The sequence below is a fragment of the Palaemon carinicauda genome, unplaced genomic scaffold, assembly GCF_036898095.1.
Source record: "Palaemon carinicauda isolate YSFRI2023 unplaced genomic scaffold, ASM3689809v2 scaffold496, whole genome shotgun sequence".
Lineage (NCBI taxonomy): Eukaryota > Metazoa > Arthropoda > Malacostraca > Decapoda > Palaemonidae > Palaemon > Palaemon carinicauda.
Genome location: NW_027171757.1, coordinates 37,501 through 60,000, shown reverse-complemented (window position 1 = coordinate 60,000; position 22,500 = coordinate 37,501). Strand labels below are relative to the sequence as shown.

General features: G+C 36.0%; 1 protein-coding gene across 1 annotated transcript in view; it reads left to right on the top strand.

Annotated features, from left to right (window-relative positions):
• LOC137637022 (synaptogenesis protein syg-2-like) overlaps window positions 1–22,500 on the top strand; it is a 34,464-nt gene that overhangs the window by 11,237 nt on the left and 727 nt on the right. The window contains exons 2-6 of the mRNA XM_068369333.1: window positions 7,637–7,989; window positions 15,440–15,650; window positions 19,353–19,480; window positions 20,163–20,331; window positions 21,743–22,500. The exon at window positions 21,743–22,500 is cut by the window's right edge and continues 727 nt beyond it. Coding sequence (XP_068225434.1) covers window positions 15,521–15,650; window positions 19,353–19,480; window positions 20,163–20,331; window positions 21,743–21,849 — 534 coding nt within the window. The 5' untranslated portion in view covers window positions 7,637–7,989; window positions 15,440–15,520 and the 3' untranslated portion in view covers window positions 21,850–22,500. The remainder of the gene's footprint in view (window positions 1–7,636; window positions 7,990–15,439; window positions 15,651–19,352; window positions 19,481–20,162; window positions 20,332–21,742) is intronic.

The window sequence follows — 22,500 nt, the reverse complement described above, 5'->3', positions numbered from 1 at the left end:
CATGCCCATAGACGGTACATGATGTTCTTTTTCATCATATTATTGCTAGATCATTCTAGTTACAGAAATCAATATATTCACAATAAAGTTAGTTTTTTTTTCTCCATGGTATAAGGTATACATCAGATCCAAACAAGCATTCTCTCTCTCTCTCTCTCTCTCTCTATATCTCTCTCTCTCTCTCTCTCTCTCTCTCTCTCTCTCTCTCTCTCTCTCTCTCTCTCTCTCTCTCTCTCTCTCTCTCAGATGTCTCATTAAAATGCTTAGGAACAAGTTAACAGCAATATCGAAGCATCATTTGATATTACTATTGGCAAGTATTGTCTCATGGTCATTGCTACTATTATGTTTTCCTTTTACATGTTATAAAATATGCATCAAACTTCCAAATATCTTCCATATGGGTTCTGAATAGATAGTCCAGCATTTCTCTTATTTTTTCTTATTCATAATGTTTAGTATTACTATTGAAAAAAAGGATGTTAGAGTTTTAATGATATTTTGTTTTGCGATTAAAAATATCCATAACAACTATAAAATATTAATAATATTAATAATAATAATAATAATATTAATAATAATAATAATGATAATAATAATAATAATAATAATAATAATAATAATAATAATAATAATAATAATAATAATAATAATAGTAGTAGTGTGAAGATTTTTCTTCACTCTTCTTCTTTCAATCGTATTTTTAGCTCTCTTCTACTAATACTATAGCTACCCCTTAAAAATTCTCTCCTACATCCAATTTTCTTTAACAAATCTTAGGGAGAACTAATCTAAACTTGTTGACAGTGGCACACGCCATGCTCGTGACGTCACAGCGTAGATACGCACGTTAGAGGGCCTTAGTGTAACCACGGCGTATGTTGGTTCTTTCCTTAACTACATGGGTCGAGATTAAATTCATAAACTGCCTTTTTGATACAAATTCCAATAATGCTAAATTAATGCATCTTATATTTCTCAATACCAATTAAGGTTTGTTAATTTTAAGATGTATGCCCATCGTACCAGTCCATTGCTAATTAATCATTTTAAATATTAATTTTTAGCAAGCCAGAATAGGTAGGATTATTGTATATATAACCTCCCTCAGAGCAGCAAGATTTATCTGAGTATTTAGTACAAAATCCTGCCTCCTCTGCACTCCTTTCAACAATATATTGCCCTGTCCTTAAGTCCCGATATGGCAACCCCAATGGATTACCGTGCGCATCATGACCGTCACTTGTTTGGCAAGGTGAAGCCAGGTGATCTCTTCGACCGTAGTGTCGACCCCATTCTACGAGAAGCTGCCCTAGCCTGCTGACCTGCCTGGTCATTGAACCCGAGCACTTCTGGCTCCCCCCCCCCCCCCCCGCACTCTCTCTCCCAAAACTCGACTCACAAAAGGTTGCTGCCGGTCGGAGAGATTAAGAAGAAGAGGACCCTGATGTACCTAGTTACAGCTACAGTGAGAATTCTTGGGGTGAGCCAGGCAAGAGATTAGTGCAACAACCAGGTCAACAGCTATCACGGGCATAGGACTAAACTTCAAAGGAGTGCAGGTACTACAGCAATGGCCATTTAGTTTTCCCCCATTTTTTATTAGCTTAGACTAATTCTAACTTGATAGGGAACCTGGCTAATTACAATATTCGGACTGTGTGCGGTGGGATTGTGTGTAAATATTTTTCCATTATTATTTCTTGCTTGGAGACTAGCATAGTCTCTGGGTCACGTGGGCCACGTGCCAGACCCCATTTTGATTTTTGATTGTTGCAGACCACGTGTCTAACCTATCATTTTCATTATTTGAATTGCATCTCTTTTGATACCATTTTTTGTGTTGTTAAGATGTCCGTTTTGTTTTAATGTAAATTTGTGAATAAATCAATATTAGGTTAATTAAACCTCTTTAGTATTTTTGCTCCCTCATTTATTTTAATGTGTGAAATGAATAGTTGATCACGGGACAAAATACCCCATATTTAAAGAGTAAGTCTATAGGTGGTAACAGCGAGGTACTTTGCATTAATATATTTGCTTCGAAGGTAAAGATCCTTATCTTTAAACTTTTAAACTACTTTACATCACTGCTCCCATTTTTGGATTTTGTCTTAATTACATTAACGTAAAATAACTGTCCAGCATTTCATTGGGGTAGCTGGGACGGAGCCGGAACAGAGCCTGAGAATGAGATGACTATAGACCTGACAAAGCTAGAGTAGGCCATAAATTATTGTTAATCCTACGTGTGGAGTGCTTCGGCCTCTGGACAGTAAAATTTCCCTTTTGTATGTGAGTGATGGTTAGTGAATTGTGACAGTAAAGTATTAGCAGGGTGTTTGTGCCCCGAGAGTAAGCGCTCATATCCTCCCCTGTTGAACTTTATGTAACTGTTATAAGGAGACTTTCCCGGACTAAGTTCCCACTCAGAACACAACCATTAAAAAATTCTCCACACGAGTGGTCCTTCGAACCGGATCTTTTACCTTTGACTTGTGAAGCATTAACGTAATTAATCAGCTTGATTAAGCATATAGTAACTCGCTATATCACTTACCCACACGCACACAGCCAGTTTGTCGAATGTTTAATGCCCAGACTTTAATTGGAAAGAGAAATTTGTAATCATTATGATGTTTTTGTATCGACCACGTGTTTAAGGAAAGAGCTACGTAACCAGGTTAATTTGTTGCTTGAATGTTCTCTACAGAAAGACTAGAATTTGTCGTAGGAACTTCACTTTGTCATGGATCCGTTCACCCACGTGTGGCGGAATCCACTTATACCAAAAAGTTCTAAGCTACTTGAACTAAGGTTTTTGTTGTTCAGACGCCCGTGTTTACTGCTCAGCTAGAGCACCGGTGTACTCGTTCTGTCAACTAATTTTGCTAGCTAAGCATCTAATTTGTAACATTTTGTACCTTGGTCTACCTTCCTTTGTGTTGTTTACCTTCCCTAACCAACATTAACTTTTCTAACAAACGTTTCCCGTATACCTAGCACATGTCCTTGTCCTAAAGAACGAATTGGCGTAACATAATTTTAAGTCTTCTTACGAGTAACGTAGAAACTTAACCCCAAGTCCGTTTCATTCCACGTGTTTGTTCCGAGATGGCGGATCTTCTTTACAACCCAAACTAAGGGTACATAATTGTTTGCTACCGTAAGTAAATAACTTCGTGTAGTTCATTTAATTTCCTTTAGCGAGGAAATATTGTTTTTGTCCTTTAGCGTGGATATTTTTGTTTTACCTCCGCGTGAGGGAAATTTTATATTTGTTTAGCCTCCACGAGAGTGCTCTTTAAAGTCGCTGCCTTGTGCGCCAATCTACATTTTGAGTAGTTCAGTGGTCGCCTTAGTGCGTCCGTAATTGTGAAATCGTCACAACAGTGTCAGCCTCGACCTGTTATTTTAACATTTAACTTGAATCTTTGCATTCATAAGCCCATGTGCTTTCTAATATGTTCTTTGAAGTAAATTAATTAGTCATTATCGCCACGTGCGTAAATAATTCATTTTAGCAAAGTCTTTAACGTCACGTGACCTGGGCATCGTCTGCTTTGTTGGGCCCGGTCACTTTGAATTTTAAAGTAATTTCATGATTCATATTTTTGTCCATTTAACTTGTTCCCCCATCATGAGTAAATTTAAATGTTGAATTATCAACCTTGTAAATTTGTAAAGTTTCATTTTTACTTTCCTTTAAAATTCAGTTACCCTTTGTTTGCTTCCACGAATCCGTTCATCAAAACGTGGTCATTCCAAGATGGCGGACTTCATGCTTAACGTAAACAACCCTCCACCGCCTAAGGCGGAAACGCTTAGCCCCGAGGAGATTAACGCTAGGCTTAAGGAACAGGAGTTGACGTTCACCTTTGTGTGTGAGGACGCAGACCTAGCACTTCATGCTCTTGCTTCTGTAGATTTTCCCAACATGGGTCCTGAAGCCGTGAATAATTTTAAAAACCTTATTGGTAAAGTAAGAGATGAACTTTTTAATTACAAGAATTTTTGGAGACGTCATTACGGCCATCCTATTGTTAAATTAAATTATCCAGTGCTTGCTGCCTGTTCAAGTAAAATTGAGATTGCTTTTAATAGCCTCATGGCTCATCCAAATTTACTTATAAAACCTAATCAGTCTTGTTCTTCTTCGAATGCAACACCTTCAGTGACACGTCCCCTAATTGTTACTTCTAACGTATCGGCAGTCAAGCACAATGTTCATAATTTTGTCTCAATTCCCCAACCAGTAAAATCATCACATTTCAATACTATGTTGCCAACACGGCACACAATTAGTAATTTTGTGTCAATCCCACGTGCTCCGTCCTCATCTCCCAACCTTAAGCCACCAGCCTTTGATCACCCTCAACCCCCTTTGTCTTTGCCGCCGGTGACAGTCCGTCCTGGAAGAAATACCATTCATCGTCTTAACATAGACCCCCCAAGTGGTAGCACGAATACCACCCAACTTAACTGTGTGCGTGATGGCCAGCAGAGGCCTACATCGGTAAAGTCAGTCATTAAAACCGTACCATTCCATGGACCAGTGCTCACGTTGCCTGACTGTCCAGTTCTTAAGCCCGTTACTTCCGCTCTAACCCGTGTCAACGCTAAAATATCTACGTCAAAATCTGAAACCCGCCCTCAGAAAGAGCCGCGTGATCGCAAGGTTAAGACCTTAGCAGTCAGAAATGAACCTTGTGCACTGACGGCGGACTTAGCGAAGGTCACACATGTAGACCTAGCACCGGAGATTAGAGCCTGTCTACGATTCACCTTGCTTGAGGATAACGGTACATTGAACATCAGTTATTATTTTCATTCACTTTTATATGGCACAATTGTAAGCCTTTATTATTTTTGCCAAGTCATTCAGCAGCATTTTTCCAGTCAATCACTTGCTCTAACCTCAAAGCGTAAATTTAATTTTTGCCTTGACAACTTGTCATGTTGCCATAATCCCCCTGACATCCTTCAGCTCGTGCTGAATATAACTTTTCCCTTAATTACTCCCCTTGCAAACGTTTTTCTTAAAACCGACATCCAAAACTTTCACAGTCAGAAATACGATGTCCCCATGGACCTAGTTTGTCCCAGTTTGTCATTCAGGCTAGTGTCAAATAACCTTTTACTTTGTAACGCTGAGAAGGAATTAACTTTTCTCTTTTTGTCAGGCGACAAATTCAAAGCTTTCATCACGCCAGTCATTTTATTTATAAAATCATTTAATGTGAAACGTTGGGTGTCAGACCGGGATTGGGATTCACCCCCATAATTTTTAATTTGTCATTTGGCCGGACTTGTTGCTGAACTCGACTGACATTGGATTGCGTTTTCTTTGCTCTATCCGTACCCCTAGGGTGGGAAGAATTGAGTATTTTTAATCGTTTAATTATTATTGCATCATACGTTTAAAGTTAAAACTGATCATATGCTTAACTTAGCGCTTCCGTGAAGCATTGCCTGCGTGGTTCAATTTTCCCCTAATTCACGTGAAAGCATAACTTTTGATTCAATTGATTTTAATTAACGCCAACAGCATTTTGTTAACTTTAAATGGACGTTGATGTGAAGAACGACTTCCCTCTTCATTCAGCCAGTAAGCTTATCTCGCTCATACTAACAAGTAGTTGAATCACATTTTCCGGAACTAACCCCTATCCCTTTTTTCTCCCCTTTATCCCCAGGGTGTGAAGAATTTTCTTCACTCTTCTTCTTTCAATCGTATTTTTAGCTCTCTTCTACTAATACTATAGCTACCCCTTAAAAATTCTCTCCTACATTCAATTTTCTTTAACGAATCTTAGGGAGGACTAATCTAAACTTGTTGACAGTGGCGCACGCCATGCTCGTGACGTCACAGCGTAGATACGCACGTTAGAGGGCCTTAGTGTAACCACGGCGTATGTTGGTTCTTTCCTTAACTACATGGGTCGAGATTAAATTCATAAACTGCCTTTTTGATACAAATTCCAATAATGCTAAATTAAGGCATCTTATATTTCTCAATACCAATTAAGGTTTGTTAATTTTAAGATGTATGCCCATCGTACCAGTCCATTGCTAATTAATCATTTTAAATATTAATTTTTAGCAAGCCAGAATAGGTAGGATTATTGTATATATAACCTCCCTCAGAGCAGCAAGATTTATCTGAGTATTTAGTACAAAATCCTGCCTCCTCTGCACTCCTTTCAACAATATATTGCCCTGTCCTTAAGTCCCGATATGGCAACCCCAATGGATTACCGTGCGCATCATGACCGTCACTTGTTTGGCAAGGTGAAGCCAGGTGATCTCTTCGACCGTAGTGTCGACCCCATTCTACGAGAAGCTGCCCTAGCCTGCTGACCTGCCTGGTCATTGAACCCGAGCACTTCTGGCTCACCCCCCCCCCCCCCCCGCACTCTCTCTCCTAAAACTCGACTCACAAAAGGTTGCTGCCGGTCGGAGAGATTGAGAAGAAGAGGACCCTGATGTACCCAGTTACAGCTACAGTGAGAATTCTTGGGGTGAGCCAGGCAAGAGATTAGTGCAACAACCAGGTCAACAGCTATCACGGGCATAGGACTAAACTTCAAAGGAGTGCAGGTACTACATCAATGGCCATTTAGTTTTCCCCCATTTTTTATTAGCTTAGACTAATTCTATCTTGATAGGGAACCTGGCTAATTACAATATTCGGACTGTGTGCGGTGGGATTGTGTGTAAATATTTTTCCATTATTATTTCTTGCTTGGAGACTAGCATAGTCTCTGGGTCACGTGGGCCACGTGCCAGACCCCATTTTGATTTTTGATTGTTGCAGACCACGTGTCTAACCTATCATTTTCATTATTTGAATTGCATCTCTTTTGATACCATTTTTTGTGTTGTTAAGATGTCCGTTTTGTTTTAATGTAAATTTGTGAATAAATCAATATTAGGTTAATTAAACCTCTTTAGTATTTTTGCTCCCTCATTTATTTTAATGTGTGAAATGAATAGTTGATCACGGGACAAAATACCCCATATTTAAAGAGTAAGTCTATAGGTGGTAACAGCGAGGTACTTTGCATTAATATATTTGCTTCGAAGGTAAAGATCCTTATCTTTAAACTTTTAAACTACTTTACATCACTGCTCCCATTTTTGGATTTTGTCTTAATTACATTAACGTAAAATAACTGTCCAGCATTTCATTGGGGTAGCCTGGACGGAGCCGGAACAGAGCCTGAGAATGAGATGACTATAGACCTGACAAAGCTAGAGTAGGCCATAAATTATTGTTAATCCTACGTGTGGAGTGCTTCGGCCTCTGGACAGTAAAATTTCCCTTTTGTATGTGAGTGATGGTTAGTGAATTGTGACAGTAAAGTATTAGCAGGGTGTTTGTGCCCCGAGAGTAAGTGCTCATATCCTCCCCTGTTGAACTTTATGTAACTGTTATAAGGAGGCTTTCCCGGACTAAGTTCCCACTCAGAACACAACCATTAAAAAATTCTCCACAAGTAGTAGTAGTAGTAGTAGTAGTAGTAGTAGTAGTAGTGGTGGTTGTGTAATATGATAAATATCAAGAATATGTTTTGAATACCATAATGAGTATGTCTTGTAAGTATAAAGTACAGTGTCTCTCTATCTTTTGCAGGTGCCTGGCAGGGTTCTTTTATGCCCCCAGTTAATAACAACAATGACCACAGCAATAACCAAAATAAGAGAGTCGTGAAATCCTTCAATGAGGAGCCTCTCTGGACCAGACCCAATGCAAAAAGATCCTGATATCTCGTTCTAGTATACGTCACCTCCCCACCAGATGTGGGGCCAACGGCGACAACTATCAGTCATTTCGTGGGAGGCGGGGCGGCCCTATTTACCCCGCCTGCCAGATTCAACAACAATCTCCTTCCTTCCTTCGCCGACACAACCACAACTAACGTCACTGTCATCAGAGGCAAAACTGTCTACCTCCACTGTCACGTCCTGAATCTAGGGATAAAAACGGTGAGTTAATATACAAAGATTATGGTGGGATTTCTATGAGAAGTTTTTGATTCGAGATGATTTTCCTTGTTTAACTAACTTACTTTTGTAAGTAGAATCTATATTATTATTATTATTATTATTATTATTATTATTATTATTATTATTATTATTATTATTATTATTATTATTATTATTATTATTATTATCACATTTTAATATAAGTCATCTGTCAATAAAGATGGAATAAATTTTTGTATTTTGTGCAATTAAGTAAATTCAGTGAAATTAAGGTTTCTTCCTACTCTAAAGCCACGTGGTCATTTATTATTATTATTATTATTATTATTATTATTATTATTATTATTATTATTATTATTATTATTATTTCCCCGGTTCGAAAAGCATGATGCTATTTGCTCAAGAGCTCCAACACAGAAAAAGAGTTCGGTAAAGAATAGAAATGTTCCATGTCGACGGATAATGAGACATCGGAACATGAATTTTTCAATTTATTAATAAAATGTTCGTGAATACACTTTACACAGACAGATACTCTTCAGACGACTACCTACTTGTTCTTATGATCACTCGAATGGTACTACTTACCTCTCGGAACAAGTAAATGCACTGTTACTCTGTTAGATTTTGATAGATCCTTTTAGATTTTGTTAGGTTAAGTGGAAATTTCCACTATGATGGAAATATGCTCTCACCAATAGGCCTACAGCACGTCACATATCAGACTTAAAACATATCACCTAAAGCATAATTTAGTGATTGCGCACTACAATGTATGACAGTCATAACACTCTTAAAAAGGTCATTAATCTCACTGTATAAAACACATACTTCTACATATTTTGCATACACAGATTAGGACATTACTCCACCCCAAGAGCTCCTCACTCCGATAGGAGATGGCTCATGCCCTCTCTAGTATATGATACATGAAGGAAACTCTAACCCAGAATAGGGGATGGTATGTGCTTAACAGAAATGCAACTTAAAACATATACATAGAAATCACCGAGAAAAGTAAACTTCCACTAAAAAATGAAATATAGCATGTAAAAATTTACACAATATGATATAAAGTAATTTCACTAATTTCTTCTTATAACCTCTGCAACTATAATACATAACATTTCAATTTTTACTAAAACTTAATAAAAGTATTTCATGAGAGCAATGATCTGCACGTAATATTACGATAGTTTGTATTTTTGGTTGCTAAGACAATAAAGAAAAGATCCCCATCAAATTTCTTTATTGATATCTTCACTCTATATAATACCGTAATTCAATTACTTAATGGGTCAAATTGACCAGCCCATGGGCATTGATAGTTATTGAGAGTTTTGGGCATTCTACTGTTATTTAGAACACATCAAAAGAAGAAATGAAGTATGTTTAAATACCAAAAACAGCCGAAAAAAGAAAATGATACTCATCAAATCGAGGAATGGTTGCATATGCAGGGATAAGGAGGTATACTCTGATTGATATTTTTGAAAACTACTTCTTCTGGAACCATATGTATGTGTGCCTGATGATGTTCAGACACTGCTCCCTTACTAATGCTTTGTATCACTACTGTGTTACATTTAATCATCTGTACAGACCCTAATACGCTGGCTCTAGTTTGTGTTTCCTAGGTTGGAATCGTTTCAAATACACACGATCGCCCATAAATATTTTTACCGGTGCGGTTTTGAACCGCCCATCATACTTTGAGCTGTGTTTTTCATTAGCTCTTTTCAAAAACCTTTCAGTGGTGTTCATTATTCTCCTTAAGAGATTTAGTAAATAGGCACGGTATTGCTCTGTTGAATAATTTCGCAAATGTTGTGAATTAATGAGGACCGTAATACAGGATCCTGTCCATACACAAAAACGGAAGGCATGTCTCTGAGTGAGGAATTATATGCAATGTACAAAGCTAGCTCAGCTGTAGAAAGCATGGTGGTCATCAGCCACTAAGTAACGCAAAACTCGCACCACTTTTATATTATGTGATTCCACTAAACAATTAGCTGAAGGCCTACATGCCGTCAATGAAAAGTATTTAATTTGTAACAAGTTTGTGACCGATTTCACCACCTTATTTATAACTCAAGACCATTATTACTTATCAAAATTTCCAGGCAACCAAACCTAGTAATGAAAGAGCACAGCGCCAGGACTAATGAATTTGCTGATTTATCCAATATTGCGTAAGTATGAGTGTAACGAGTAGATGCATCCACAAATACACATATATACTTGTGTTGTATTAAACCAGTAGGAAATAGTCCTACCACATCCATGAACCCTTTAGAATTTAATAGGAATCACATACAACTTTCTGGCTTCCGGTACAGTTTTTTTAAGTTCTTTGAAACAGTTACAAGCATGACAACATTTCATGTAATTTTCTATAGATTTTTTCATCCCTAACCAAAAGAAGGAGTCTCATGCTCTCTCATTAATGTTCTATCAATCCCCAAATGCACTACATATGGGCTTCCATGTACAATGTGGATGGCTCGATTAATTAAAGAGGAAGGGAGAACTACCCGTGCTAAAAATTCCCTTTCCCTCTTCTCATAAGCACAATATAAGATATCATTCTCCCTAAAAAAATTCTCCCGAGGCACATTAAAAAAATGATGGATAACTCTCTGATTCGTCCTTAGTCAATGCTCCCACTCTTGCCATCCATTCCTCTTTTTTTTCTGTCCTTCTTTGACTTCCTTTATATCCCAACCTCCAAAGTCAAACACACCTACATCATCAGGGCACTCATTTTGGACACCCCTGGTCATATCCTCGGCCAACCACACACACCCACGTTCACTATTCCCCCCCCCCCCTTCCCGTCTCTCTCTCTCTCTCTCTCTCTCTCTCTCTCTCTCTCTCTCTCTCTCTCTCTCTCTCTCTCTCATCTTCTGATTGCTCCTCACGTGAATTCATATCTTGTTTTCTATTTTGATGGAGGTCTTGAATTTGCTGGTTTCGTTCTTCATTCCTCTTTTGCGCCCGAACTGTTAATCATTTTACTGCACTTCTAGAGAGGGCATCAGCTACCTTGTTAGCCTTACCTTCTATGTGCTCAAACCCCTATGTTAAACTCTAACAATCTTCCAGTCCATCTCACTTGTCTAGACAAGTCTCCTTTGTAGAATAATTCCGGTATGGGGTCATGATCACTTTGCAACTCAATCCGCTGACCTAATAAAAAGAACCGTTGCCTCTCTGGAACCCAAACAATAGCCAATGCGTCTCGATGGATTGTACTATAATTCTTCTCTGCCCCTTTTAATGCCCTGGAAGCAAAACAATTGGTCGGTCTCTACCTTTATGATCTCGTTGAAAAATCACTCCACCAATAGCTACGATACTCGCATCTGGTGTCACTAAAATCGGGTAATCAAATCAAGGATATGCAAGAAAGTCATTGATAATTAAAGCAGCTTTCAAATTATTAAAGGCCCTTTCTTCTTCCAATGCTCAACTTATTACTTTTTGTTTATTTAAAGCATCTAAGGGTCTCGTTATCTCTCCAAAACCTCAGATGTATTTATGGTAATACCCAGCGAGCCCAAGGAACCCAGCTACTTCCTTAGTGGTGCGTGGCCTTGGGAAATCTCTAATAGCTTCTACTTTACTGCACGGTTGGATACCTTCTGGGGTTGTTATATGACCTAAATATTCGACCTGTATACAGAAGGCTGCACTTAGACAAATTTATTTTCATACCATTACGTTGAGATGCTTCTAAAGCTATACGAATATTGTTATTATGTTCTTCGGTCATTTTCCCTGTGATTATGTTATCCTCAAAATAAACAAGAACATTTCGGCCAATTAAGGGAGTCAAAACCACCATCATTAGCCTAGAAAAAGTACTTGGAGCATTTCTAACATTGAAAGGAAAAAAAATTAATCTAAAATAGTTGATCGTTGGCTATAGATGTCGTTTTACATATTTACTGTCTTCCTGAATGGTTATTTGATAGTATACAGATTTTTGATCGATAGTTGCAAAATATAAATTATCCCGTACCTTCACAAGTAATTCTTCAATTTAGGGCAATGGAAATGCAATATCCTTAATGACTATATTCAACTTCCTATAATCAAAACACATTCTTACCGAGCCATTCTTCTTCCTAACAGCTACAATAGGAGAAGCCCAGGTGGATTCGCTCTCATTGATAATCCCTTGTTCCCTTAATTTACTAATTTCCCTTTCTATATCTCCCTTGAAATGTATGGATACCTTAAAAGGCCTTAAAATGATCGGCTTCACCTGCCCAGTTTTAATGCTCAGGTTAAATCGATCAATCTTCCTCAGTGGCTCATTGCCAATTGCAATTACATCAGAATAATTATTAACAATGTTACTAACTACAGGTTGATATTCTGGCGGACATATTTTTTCACTTGCATAAACAAGTTCTGAGTGCGTTTGTCTGTGCTGGCTGGAATTGTGGCTCCAAAGATACCATTGTTAGTTATTTCACATAACTCTAGTCCACACAGAGAATCACTTCCTCCCACCACTCTGTTATTTGACAAATTAACTATCGTAATTCTCTGCTCCGTTCTCTTTTAGTTCTGACAAGCCCTCTAAGACTACTAGTGCCCTGGTTCCCTTTAGGAGATGCTGACACTGGGTCACTGATATGCTCGTAGGTGTCTGGTGAGGCAATCCTTCTCCTCTTTCAGGTACAGCTGTTACCTTACTTGATTGTCTCTCCTTTCCTGCACAAGGACTTACTCTCTTATGAGTTTCTATCGGCAAAATGCTCCCTACATCTTTTACTGTTATTCTATCTTTTTCCCCCCAAATGCATATTTGATTACTCATTATAAAATCCAACCATAGTATAGCCTTGATTCCTGGAATTCACAAGGTGGGCGAGATAAAAAATCTTGTGTATACTTCACAGATGCCACTTTAAACTTGACGATCGTTGCATGCCTTGTCTGTGGTTTATATCCTTCTGGCATGTTAAGCATGATGGATGCTGCTGACTGTAGTGGGTTTGAAGAGATTCCTTTTTCTTTAAGGGAAACGCTGGCTACTCTGTCAATCAGCACTCTAATGGACTTAGCTTATAGGTCAATCCTAACTGCTAAAATTCCGAGCAGCTCATTAGGATATGTGGTGCACGTGCCAACGACCTCACAATACTACTGCCCCCTGCTCCTGTCCTTAATGCTCTTTTGGTGGGGTTGGTGGTACTGATGGGGGCACCATTGTCCGCTCGACTGCTCCTGTTGCCATGCGAGGGCCATTAATCTTCCTTGTCTCTCCCTTCCTCTGTTTCCTTTTTCTTGGATGCTGGGCGGGGGTTGGTGTGTGTGTGTGCCTCAGCCCGGCCGCCCTCAAAGTTTTTTGCTGGGCACTCTCTCGAGAGATGATCGGAGGCTTGACAAGTGTAACAGTGGGGGGATCCTTGGGTGGGGTACTGCACTCGTTGGGTCTCCTCTCCCCCACATTGCCAACATCTGAAGGCTTTTCTCACATGCTGATTTCATTCTCGCCTCTTCCGCTTTGAGCGTTGGTGAGGGCCTCACATGGCTACTACCTTCTCGGCATCGGGGCAGTTATTCTCCGTCATTTACTCTTCTAGCAAACTGTCTGCAAAGGAGCGATTATCATCGAACAAATAAACGCATAAGTACGGGTTTACTAATCTGCGAATATGTTGACAGGCAATTGCTTTTTTGTTACCTTCAGGGAGATTTGCACTTTGTGTAGCAAACAAATCATAATCTCGAAAAATATGAGTTGCAAAACTGAGAAATGTCTCACCCACACTAATTTTTGGTTTGCAGTTTTCTTTCATATCCCATTTTCTTGCATCGAGTAAGGTGTATTCCTCAATTAAACGTTGTTTTATTTTGGTATAATTTCTTAAACTGTCTTATGGCTAATACATTACGACCATTGCTGGAGCATCTTTCAGCAACCTAATTTTAAATTCTCTCAATAACACTTTGTTCGATGGAAACCTTTCCTTAGGCCACTAATCATCAAAAGGCCTAACACTTGCCTGGACTTCTGGCAATTTTCGAACTACGACAATATGAGTATCTTTACTCAGTTTTGCATCTGTGCTTTCACTTGTGTGCGTTTGAACTTCGTTTATGCACGTTAGATATGCTGTAGTTGTGTGCCGCTCCTCATCTCATTCAAATAATAATCTGTTTATTAACTCTGCTCGGTTATCTCAGCCATTTTCAAGTTCTGCGTTCGTTGCTATCATCTATATTCTTCAACGACATCCCTATAACCAACTGCTCCTTCATTATCATCTCCAACAGAGGCAGTGTCTGCTATGTTAGTTCTTGCATATCTAGGCATCTTGAACTTTTATTTTACTGTCTTAAAGAACAACTTTGCTCACAGCATACACAACCGATGTATTTTTCCACCTGACACCTAGTATGTCCCATGTCGATGCATAATGACATATTGGAACATGGGTTTTTTCACTTCATTTAAAAAAAAATCGTGAATACACTATACACATCCAGATACTCTTCAGACGAGTAGCCTACCTTCTTGTTTTAATGATCGCTCAAGTGGTGCTGCTTACACCTCGGAATAAGTAAATGCAATGTTGCTCTGTCAATATGCTGGATTGTTAGATTTTTTTGGAAATCTCCACTGTGACGGAAATATGCTCTCACCAATAGGCTTAGAGCACGTCACATATCAGAGTTAGTACACATCACCAATAACAGCGTTCAGTGATCGCGCAATACAATTTACGACAGCTATAGTACTCTTAAAAAGGTCAATAATCTCACTTTTACATATTTTGCATACAAGGATTCGATAAAAAATAAAGAAATAAATAAACTTTATGGGAAGTAGTAAATTAACCATATGAGACGTGCTAGAACACTCTAATCAAATATTTTTTAAACGTTATTTTATGGATGTGTATCTGTCATATAACATATATTATTTTATTCTTTTTCCTTTTCCTCTGTTTAAAACCAAACAAGTTGTTCGTCACTTAAGCCAAAACAAAAAGTTAGCAACAACATCTCTTTACATTTTAAAGTGATTATCTAATTTAAATATATCCAGGCAATATTATCTATTCTATTAATCTGATTTCCTGAATCTACAAATGATTTAACATTACTTTTATCTTACTGTACTTCTTAAAAAAGGGACAAATTATATTTCTAAATACTGATCCTCACGATTTACCAATGTTTCGATACCTGCCTCGGCAATAATATGGACTGCTTATTATTTGACACAATTCTTTAACAAACATACATAAACATACAGTATTCCTGCGACTGATTGATTCATTATCAGTTATCTGTCCTCCTGACATCTTGAGTATTCTTATGATCTGACTCACATGACAGGCAAAGGTTTACTTACATGGCAGGTATATACTTTAATATATTTATCACTTGAGCCAATTCCTACTTTGAAAAATATTCTTCAAAGGTTTCGTGGGTGAGACACGAAGACATCCACGTACTGACAGTGGGTCGAATCACCTTCACTAACGACAACCGATTCGAAGCCATGAACAAACCCGGATCCGATGTCTGGATGCTGAGGATAAGATACCCACAGATTAGAGATGCTGGGAAATACGAATGTCAGGTTTCCATGAGGCCTCCAATTGCTAGAGTCATCGAACTTAATGTTGTTGGTTTGTGAATGTTCTAATTTTCAATCTTACAGTTAATCTTATAATAAATTATATTTAAAATTATATATCCATTTTGGAGGATATTAAATGAAAAAAGAAATGTGTTTAGGGGAGCTTGTTCCATGTAAAAATTGATTTGAATGTTATAGGTTCCATTTTAGAAGAGAGTAATGTGAGATTTTAATTAAAATTCCAGTTCTTTATTCAAAGTAACCCATAGACACATTATGTCTATATATATATATATATATATATATATATATATATATATATATATATATATATATATATATATATATATATCACATATATAATATATACATATATATATATATATATATATATATATATATATATATATATGTATATATATATATATATATATATATATATATATATACATATACATATACATATATATATATATATATATATATATATATATATATATATATATATATATATGTATATATATATATATATATATATATATATATATATATATATATATATATACATATATAATATATATATATATATATATATATATATATATATATATATATATATATATATATATACATATATATATATATGCTTATATATATATATATATATATATATATATATATATATATATATATATATATATATAAATACTTATATATATATACATATATATATATATATATATATATATATATATATATATATATATATATATATATATATATATATCGCTTCTTGAGTAGACATACCTTAGCTTGGTGAAAGGGTTTGTGCCTCACCATGTTTGCTGTGAACAATCAGACAAAAATCTCCCGAAATCACCGATCAACAGTCGGCATGCATGGTGATGAAAACTGGCCAATCACCAGCATAAATAAAGACATGTCTGAGGCCCTTTTCCGGCAGTCGGCTAAAAATGGTTACATTTGTTGTTTTTTGTGGTGTTTTTATCGTGTACATTTTCATCCTCTTCATCATCATCATCATCATTTCCTTCCACGCCTATTGATGCAGAGGCCCTCAGTTAGATTTCGTCAGTGGTCTCTATCTTGAGCTTTTAAATCAATACTTCTCCATTCATCATCGCCTCCTTCACGCTTCAGTCCTCAGTCAGGTAGGTATGGGTCTTTCTGTGCCAATCCACATTTGTAGATTTCCTTAGTTCACCGATCCATTGTCGTTTAGTTCCTCCCCTGCTTCTATTACAATTTCTATGGGACTATTAAGCTATTCTTAATGTTCATCTATTGTTTGTCATTCATATTATATGCCCTACCCATATTAATTTCTTTTTCTTTTAAGTTGTCAGAATACCCAGTACTTTAGTTTGTTTTTTTATCCATGTTGCTTTTTTTCTGTCTCTAGAGTTATTTCCATCATTATTCTTTCCCTATTCTTTCTCACTATCTTTTTGTAGTTTTAGGATTGTTGTACTTGCTATATATATATATATATATATATATATATATATATATATATATATATATATATATATATATATATATATATATATATATATATATATATATACATATATATCGTCAAGCGATCTAACATTAGATTCTTCTATTCCTTATTCCTGAAGGGCTTTCATTACTGCTGAAACTTTGATAGAATGTAAAGCTTTCTCATAGTCTATAAATGTCATATATAGTGGTTTCTCATACTCTGTTAATTTTTCCATTAGCTGGTTAATTACATGGATATGGTCAATTGTTGAATACCCACTTCAACATCATTCCTGCTCTCTTTGGGTGATTAAAGTTTGACTGTCTTTCCATTCGGCTCAATATGATTTTTGTATATATTTTATATATTGCAGAAAGTGAATTTATTGGGCGGTAATTTTTCAGGCCTTTTATGTCTCCCTTTTTGTGAATGAGTATAATGATATAGTTTTTTAAGCTGTAGGTGAAGAGTATCATTGCAGACATTTGGTGTAGAGTTCAGCCGGTTTCACTATCGTGATATCTCCTCTATCTATTATCAAATCAATTGTTTGGCCATATTTTCACATTGCTTTGCCTCTTTTAATGCCTTTCAATGGTTTCTTTACTTTTCCTCCTGTTATACTTGGTACCAGCTTAGTTGTTTCATTACTTCTATTGAAGTTATTTCTTATATCATTGCTGCATAGCATTGTATAGGAATCCCCTGCCATTTCTATCACTCAATCTCTATTATCGATAATATTTCCATTTTCATCCATAAAAGCAGACGTCTGTTGGCACCCAGTTCCGAGTCTTTTCTTCTTCAATTTGATGCTTCTTCCTTTATTTGGTGTTTCCTCAATTTTGGTTTGATTATGTTTAGGAATATCTCGGGTATTTAGTTTATTTATTCTTTTGGATAGTTCAGCTAATTATATTTCATCTCTTTTTAATTTTACCCTCATTTCCAATCTCTCTTTATTAATTTTCTGGTCTTGTCTGATAGTTTCCCTTGATTATCTTTACTTGCTTCACTTTCATGATGTAGCTACGAGTGGTTATTTTATACCGGTAAACTAAAGTTATCAGATTAATATTTTATAACAGGATTATTTATTTTCTTTCTTAAAATTATTTTTGTATTCCCTCTTTCCTTAGACATACAAATTTTTTCCATCTAACCATTCTATGATCACTTGACTATAATTTTCTTAACAACTACATCTTTAACTAAATTGACCCTTTCACACAGTATGAAATGCATTTAATTTCCTTTCAATTCTTCGTTTGGCTTTGTCATATCTATTTTCTATATTCCTTTTTCTAAAATAAGGTCTTCATGATTTTCAGAGTTTTTCTTCCAGCAAATTCTTTAAGCATGTATCCTGTCATTCCTTTTGCCTACTCCAAATTTCCTATTGTTCTTCTCTCTTATTTTCACCCTCATTAGCCTGTTTTTTTCATAGATATCTCCCGATCTTCATGAAAAAGTTATATTTCTTTTTATGCATTTGATGTTGGTACATACTTCTTCTTTAGTTTCATAACAAATCTGCAATTCCATCAATCCAACTATAAAATTCTTTTATGTTACCTGCAGGATTTTTAATAATAAGAAAACGCAATCCATTCTCTTTATCCCTTTCATGTCCTCTAAAACAAGTCATGCTGCCCTCTTTTAATTTCACATAAGATTCCCCAGTTATTCTAATTTTACTTAATCCTAGGACATCCCAGTTTATTTCTTTCAAGTGTTCTATTAACTTGGTCCTGACGCTATATATTGTAAGGTTCAGTTTCCAAAGGTGACCTGATTTAGTCCAGAGATTTTATGCACCTCCTGCTGTGGAATGTAGCTTCCCGCCTCCTTCGGCAATTGTTCCACTGCCAATGGAGACTAATGGTCGGGACGAGGTTGTGATATACATGTCTGGTTTTGGCTAGTTTTCATCACCACGCTAGCCACTGCCGATTGCTGATGGGAGGAGATTTTTGTCTGATCCCTCACATCATGGGTGGCCCTGACTAGTATAGCTTAGCCGATCATTATGATGCACAAACTCTTCAACCTCCTAAAGGAATCGCCACTCAGAAAGGGATATATATATATATATATATATATATATATATATATATATATATATATATATATATATATATATATGTGTGTGTGTGTGTGTGTGTGTGTGTATGTGTGTGTATCTGTGTTTGTGCTCATGTGTACGTGCGTGTGTATGGGTAATAATCTTAGGCTGATCTACAGAACCCCAGGCGATCATTCCTTTAGCTCCTGAACTATACGTGGATCACGGCTCACCTCTGAACATAAAATGTGTTGTACCAGACAGCCCTGAACCCCCAGAGAACATATTCTGGTACCACAGAGACAAGGTAGGAACAAACTGATGGTGATGTTATGGAAGTAGTAATGAGTATTAAACTTATTCATCATGTATATATGCATACATATTCGAAAGCATTTTCTTCTTTCGACCTTATTAGTCCCACTGTATACAAGTATTTGGCGCACTAGTCAATCTTCTCCATCTATATCTAATCCTTGTATCCTTTCCCCTTGCTTATATCACTCTCCACCACATCTATCCATCCATCTGATCCGCTGATGCCCCATAATCCTCCTCCCGATCACTTGCATGGTCTTAACTATCTTCTATTGTTCCACCTCCTCATTTCTTGAAATATTGCCATGATATCTCTGACTAGCTTCCATAGGAACCATTTTACATTATATACATCACATATCCGTTTTATATCCTGGTTTTTGCTCCTTTTCAGTAGTGATACTCCGGCAATTCACCTCACTACCTTCTTCTGGGAACTTCCCAACAGTCCCTTCTCTTTCTCATATATATATATATATATATATATATATATATATATATATATATATATATATATATATATATATATATATATATATATATATATATATATATATATATATATATATATGTATATATATATATATATATATATATATATATATTCATTTAAATATTCAATGTCTAGAAAGAAAGGGTTACTGGAATCTCTTGTATACCTGTCTTCCCAGATGGTTTCATATGACGGATCGAGGCAGGGCGTCACCATCACCACAGACAAAGGCCCAACTACGACAAGTGTTCTCTTTATACCAGACGCAACGTCTCACGATTCAGGAATTTATATTTGTGCTCCCCAGGCCATGAAGGAAGCTTCAGTTCGTGTCAGGGTTTTAAATGGTAAGAGACGTCTCATTTATTCTACCCTCTCCTTCAGAGAATACTTTTTTTTTGTCGGTGGGGGTTTGCAAATTATAATAAAAAAAATGATAAAAACTAGTAGGTTTATTTATCATGATGACTGTCAATAATGGTCTGAGTACTGGTAACAACTAGTTTTATAGAGATTGAATTGGAGAATTTTCCTTTTCTTAACAGGGACAATACAGGTTTTGCGTGTGCTTGCAATATTTTTTCTGCATTCTAGCGTTGTATATTAATCAAATTCATTTGTTATCTTTAATAGTAACTTGAATAAATTTCATTGTGAAATGCTTTTACTAGATATTTACAAAATATTTTTTTTCATGATGCTGAGAACCTTTGACTTACAAATCAGTTTGGAAGGTGAGAGTAAAAGTTTGAAAAAAATTCTAGCTGCTTTGCCTAATGTGAAAAAAATATATATTCAGAATTTTACTAAACATCGTTGACATTTGTTCATATATTCGTGAATAAAATTTGTAATTTATTATTATTTTTCATGCCACATTGCAGATATATCCTCATTGGGACAGCGTTTTTTTTTTTTTTTTTTTTTTTTTTGCCTGAGAAAGAATTGCGAAGGAAAAGCTAAAATATGAAAGGTTTTTTTTTTTTTGTTTCTAATAATTTTGTAGTTTTCCTGGTGGTTTTTATTTTTATGATAAAGAAAAGATTTGATGAGTCTCGAAAGCGATTCTTGGATGCATATAATGTGTAGAGTAAAACCAAAGTAGTTAATGATTAAGTGCACATTTCATATATTGATTAGTAGTGTAAATTGATCCATTTACAGTTAGATAAGGTCAATAAGCCATAAAGGAGAGGCTATGCCAGGATATTTTTAATTATTACCCATCTTATATCAAATAAATTATATAATTTTAGTAGTAAATTAAAACTGTATTAATAACTATACAAATTTAACATTAGAATGAAAAAAAGATAGATATTAGTAAAGAAATATTAAGGCTTATATCTGCTTAACAACGTTACTTTAACCTTTTGGGCCCAAAACTTTTCACCAAAGGATTTGGTCCCCAACCACCAAGAATTTTTCACTTTACACTTAAGAATTCTTAATACCAAAATTATAGAAGATGGAACGTGATGACATTTCTTTGTCATACACCTGATTAGATCTATATTCCGTTGATACATAATTCTAAATATTTTATAAGATTTTCCTATTTATAAATAATAAGAGAATGATGAAAAACTTGGAATCACTGGACGTTAATTACATCAGTTGACGCTGAAGGGAATAGTTTCCACTTGATACTATTCCTTTCAGCGTCAACTGGTGGAATTACGTTTCCACTTAATGTATATTACGCCTCATGACAATCAAAATGTTAGGAATTTATTGTTCCCAACTTGCCTATCACAGGCGAGCTACCGCAGGCCATGCAGACAGGGTCCACTTGCAGAGGCTGTGCTGGATCCTCCCTCCTTCTGCTACCGATGGTCTTCTACCACATGATGGTCATTACATGATTCTCAGTCAACCTCTGAACGCGTTAGATGGATTTTTGTGTTCTACATCAAGAAAATATTGTTGACTTGTCATAAGGAACAGCTCGTGAATATGAAAATAAAGAGCAATAGATAATTGGAGAATGATATACTCAGTTATGTTGCAATATCATCGAAATTCAATGCTCGTACAAATGTATATAAGTATAGGTGTCTTTGTAGTTTCACACGTATATGACTGTAAGTATTATGAGTATGTTTGCATACTGACTGTACAAGAACAATATTAAGAATATTTCTCTGTGTTTGTTCAGTTGCCTATGTTTATATTCACTATCACCTACGTGATCCTTTTATTCTTTGGAAGGGAAATATCCAGGAAATATAAAAGTAATACCCATGAGTTGATCTTCAAATTGTGAAATATTTTATTCATTTTTTTAATTTCACCCAAGCGGGGCAACAGGCCTGAAATCTTAAAAAAAATATGAAAGGGATATCCCCACTAGGTAAGAGTAACTCTCGGGTTTAATAAAGGAAATTCGAGATGGGAATCTTTTCGATTTTAAGGACATTAACAATCATAAAGAGCAATTTCCGTTGTTTTAATTTTGTTATCAATTTTTTCTACCAATTCCACTTTAATTCTAGTTTCCATTACCTTTAAGTTAT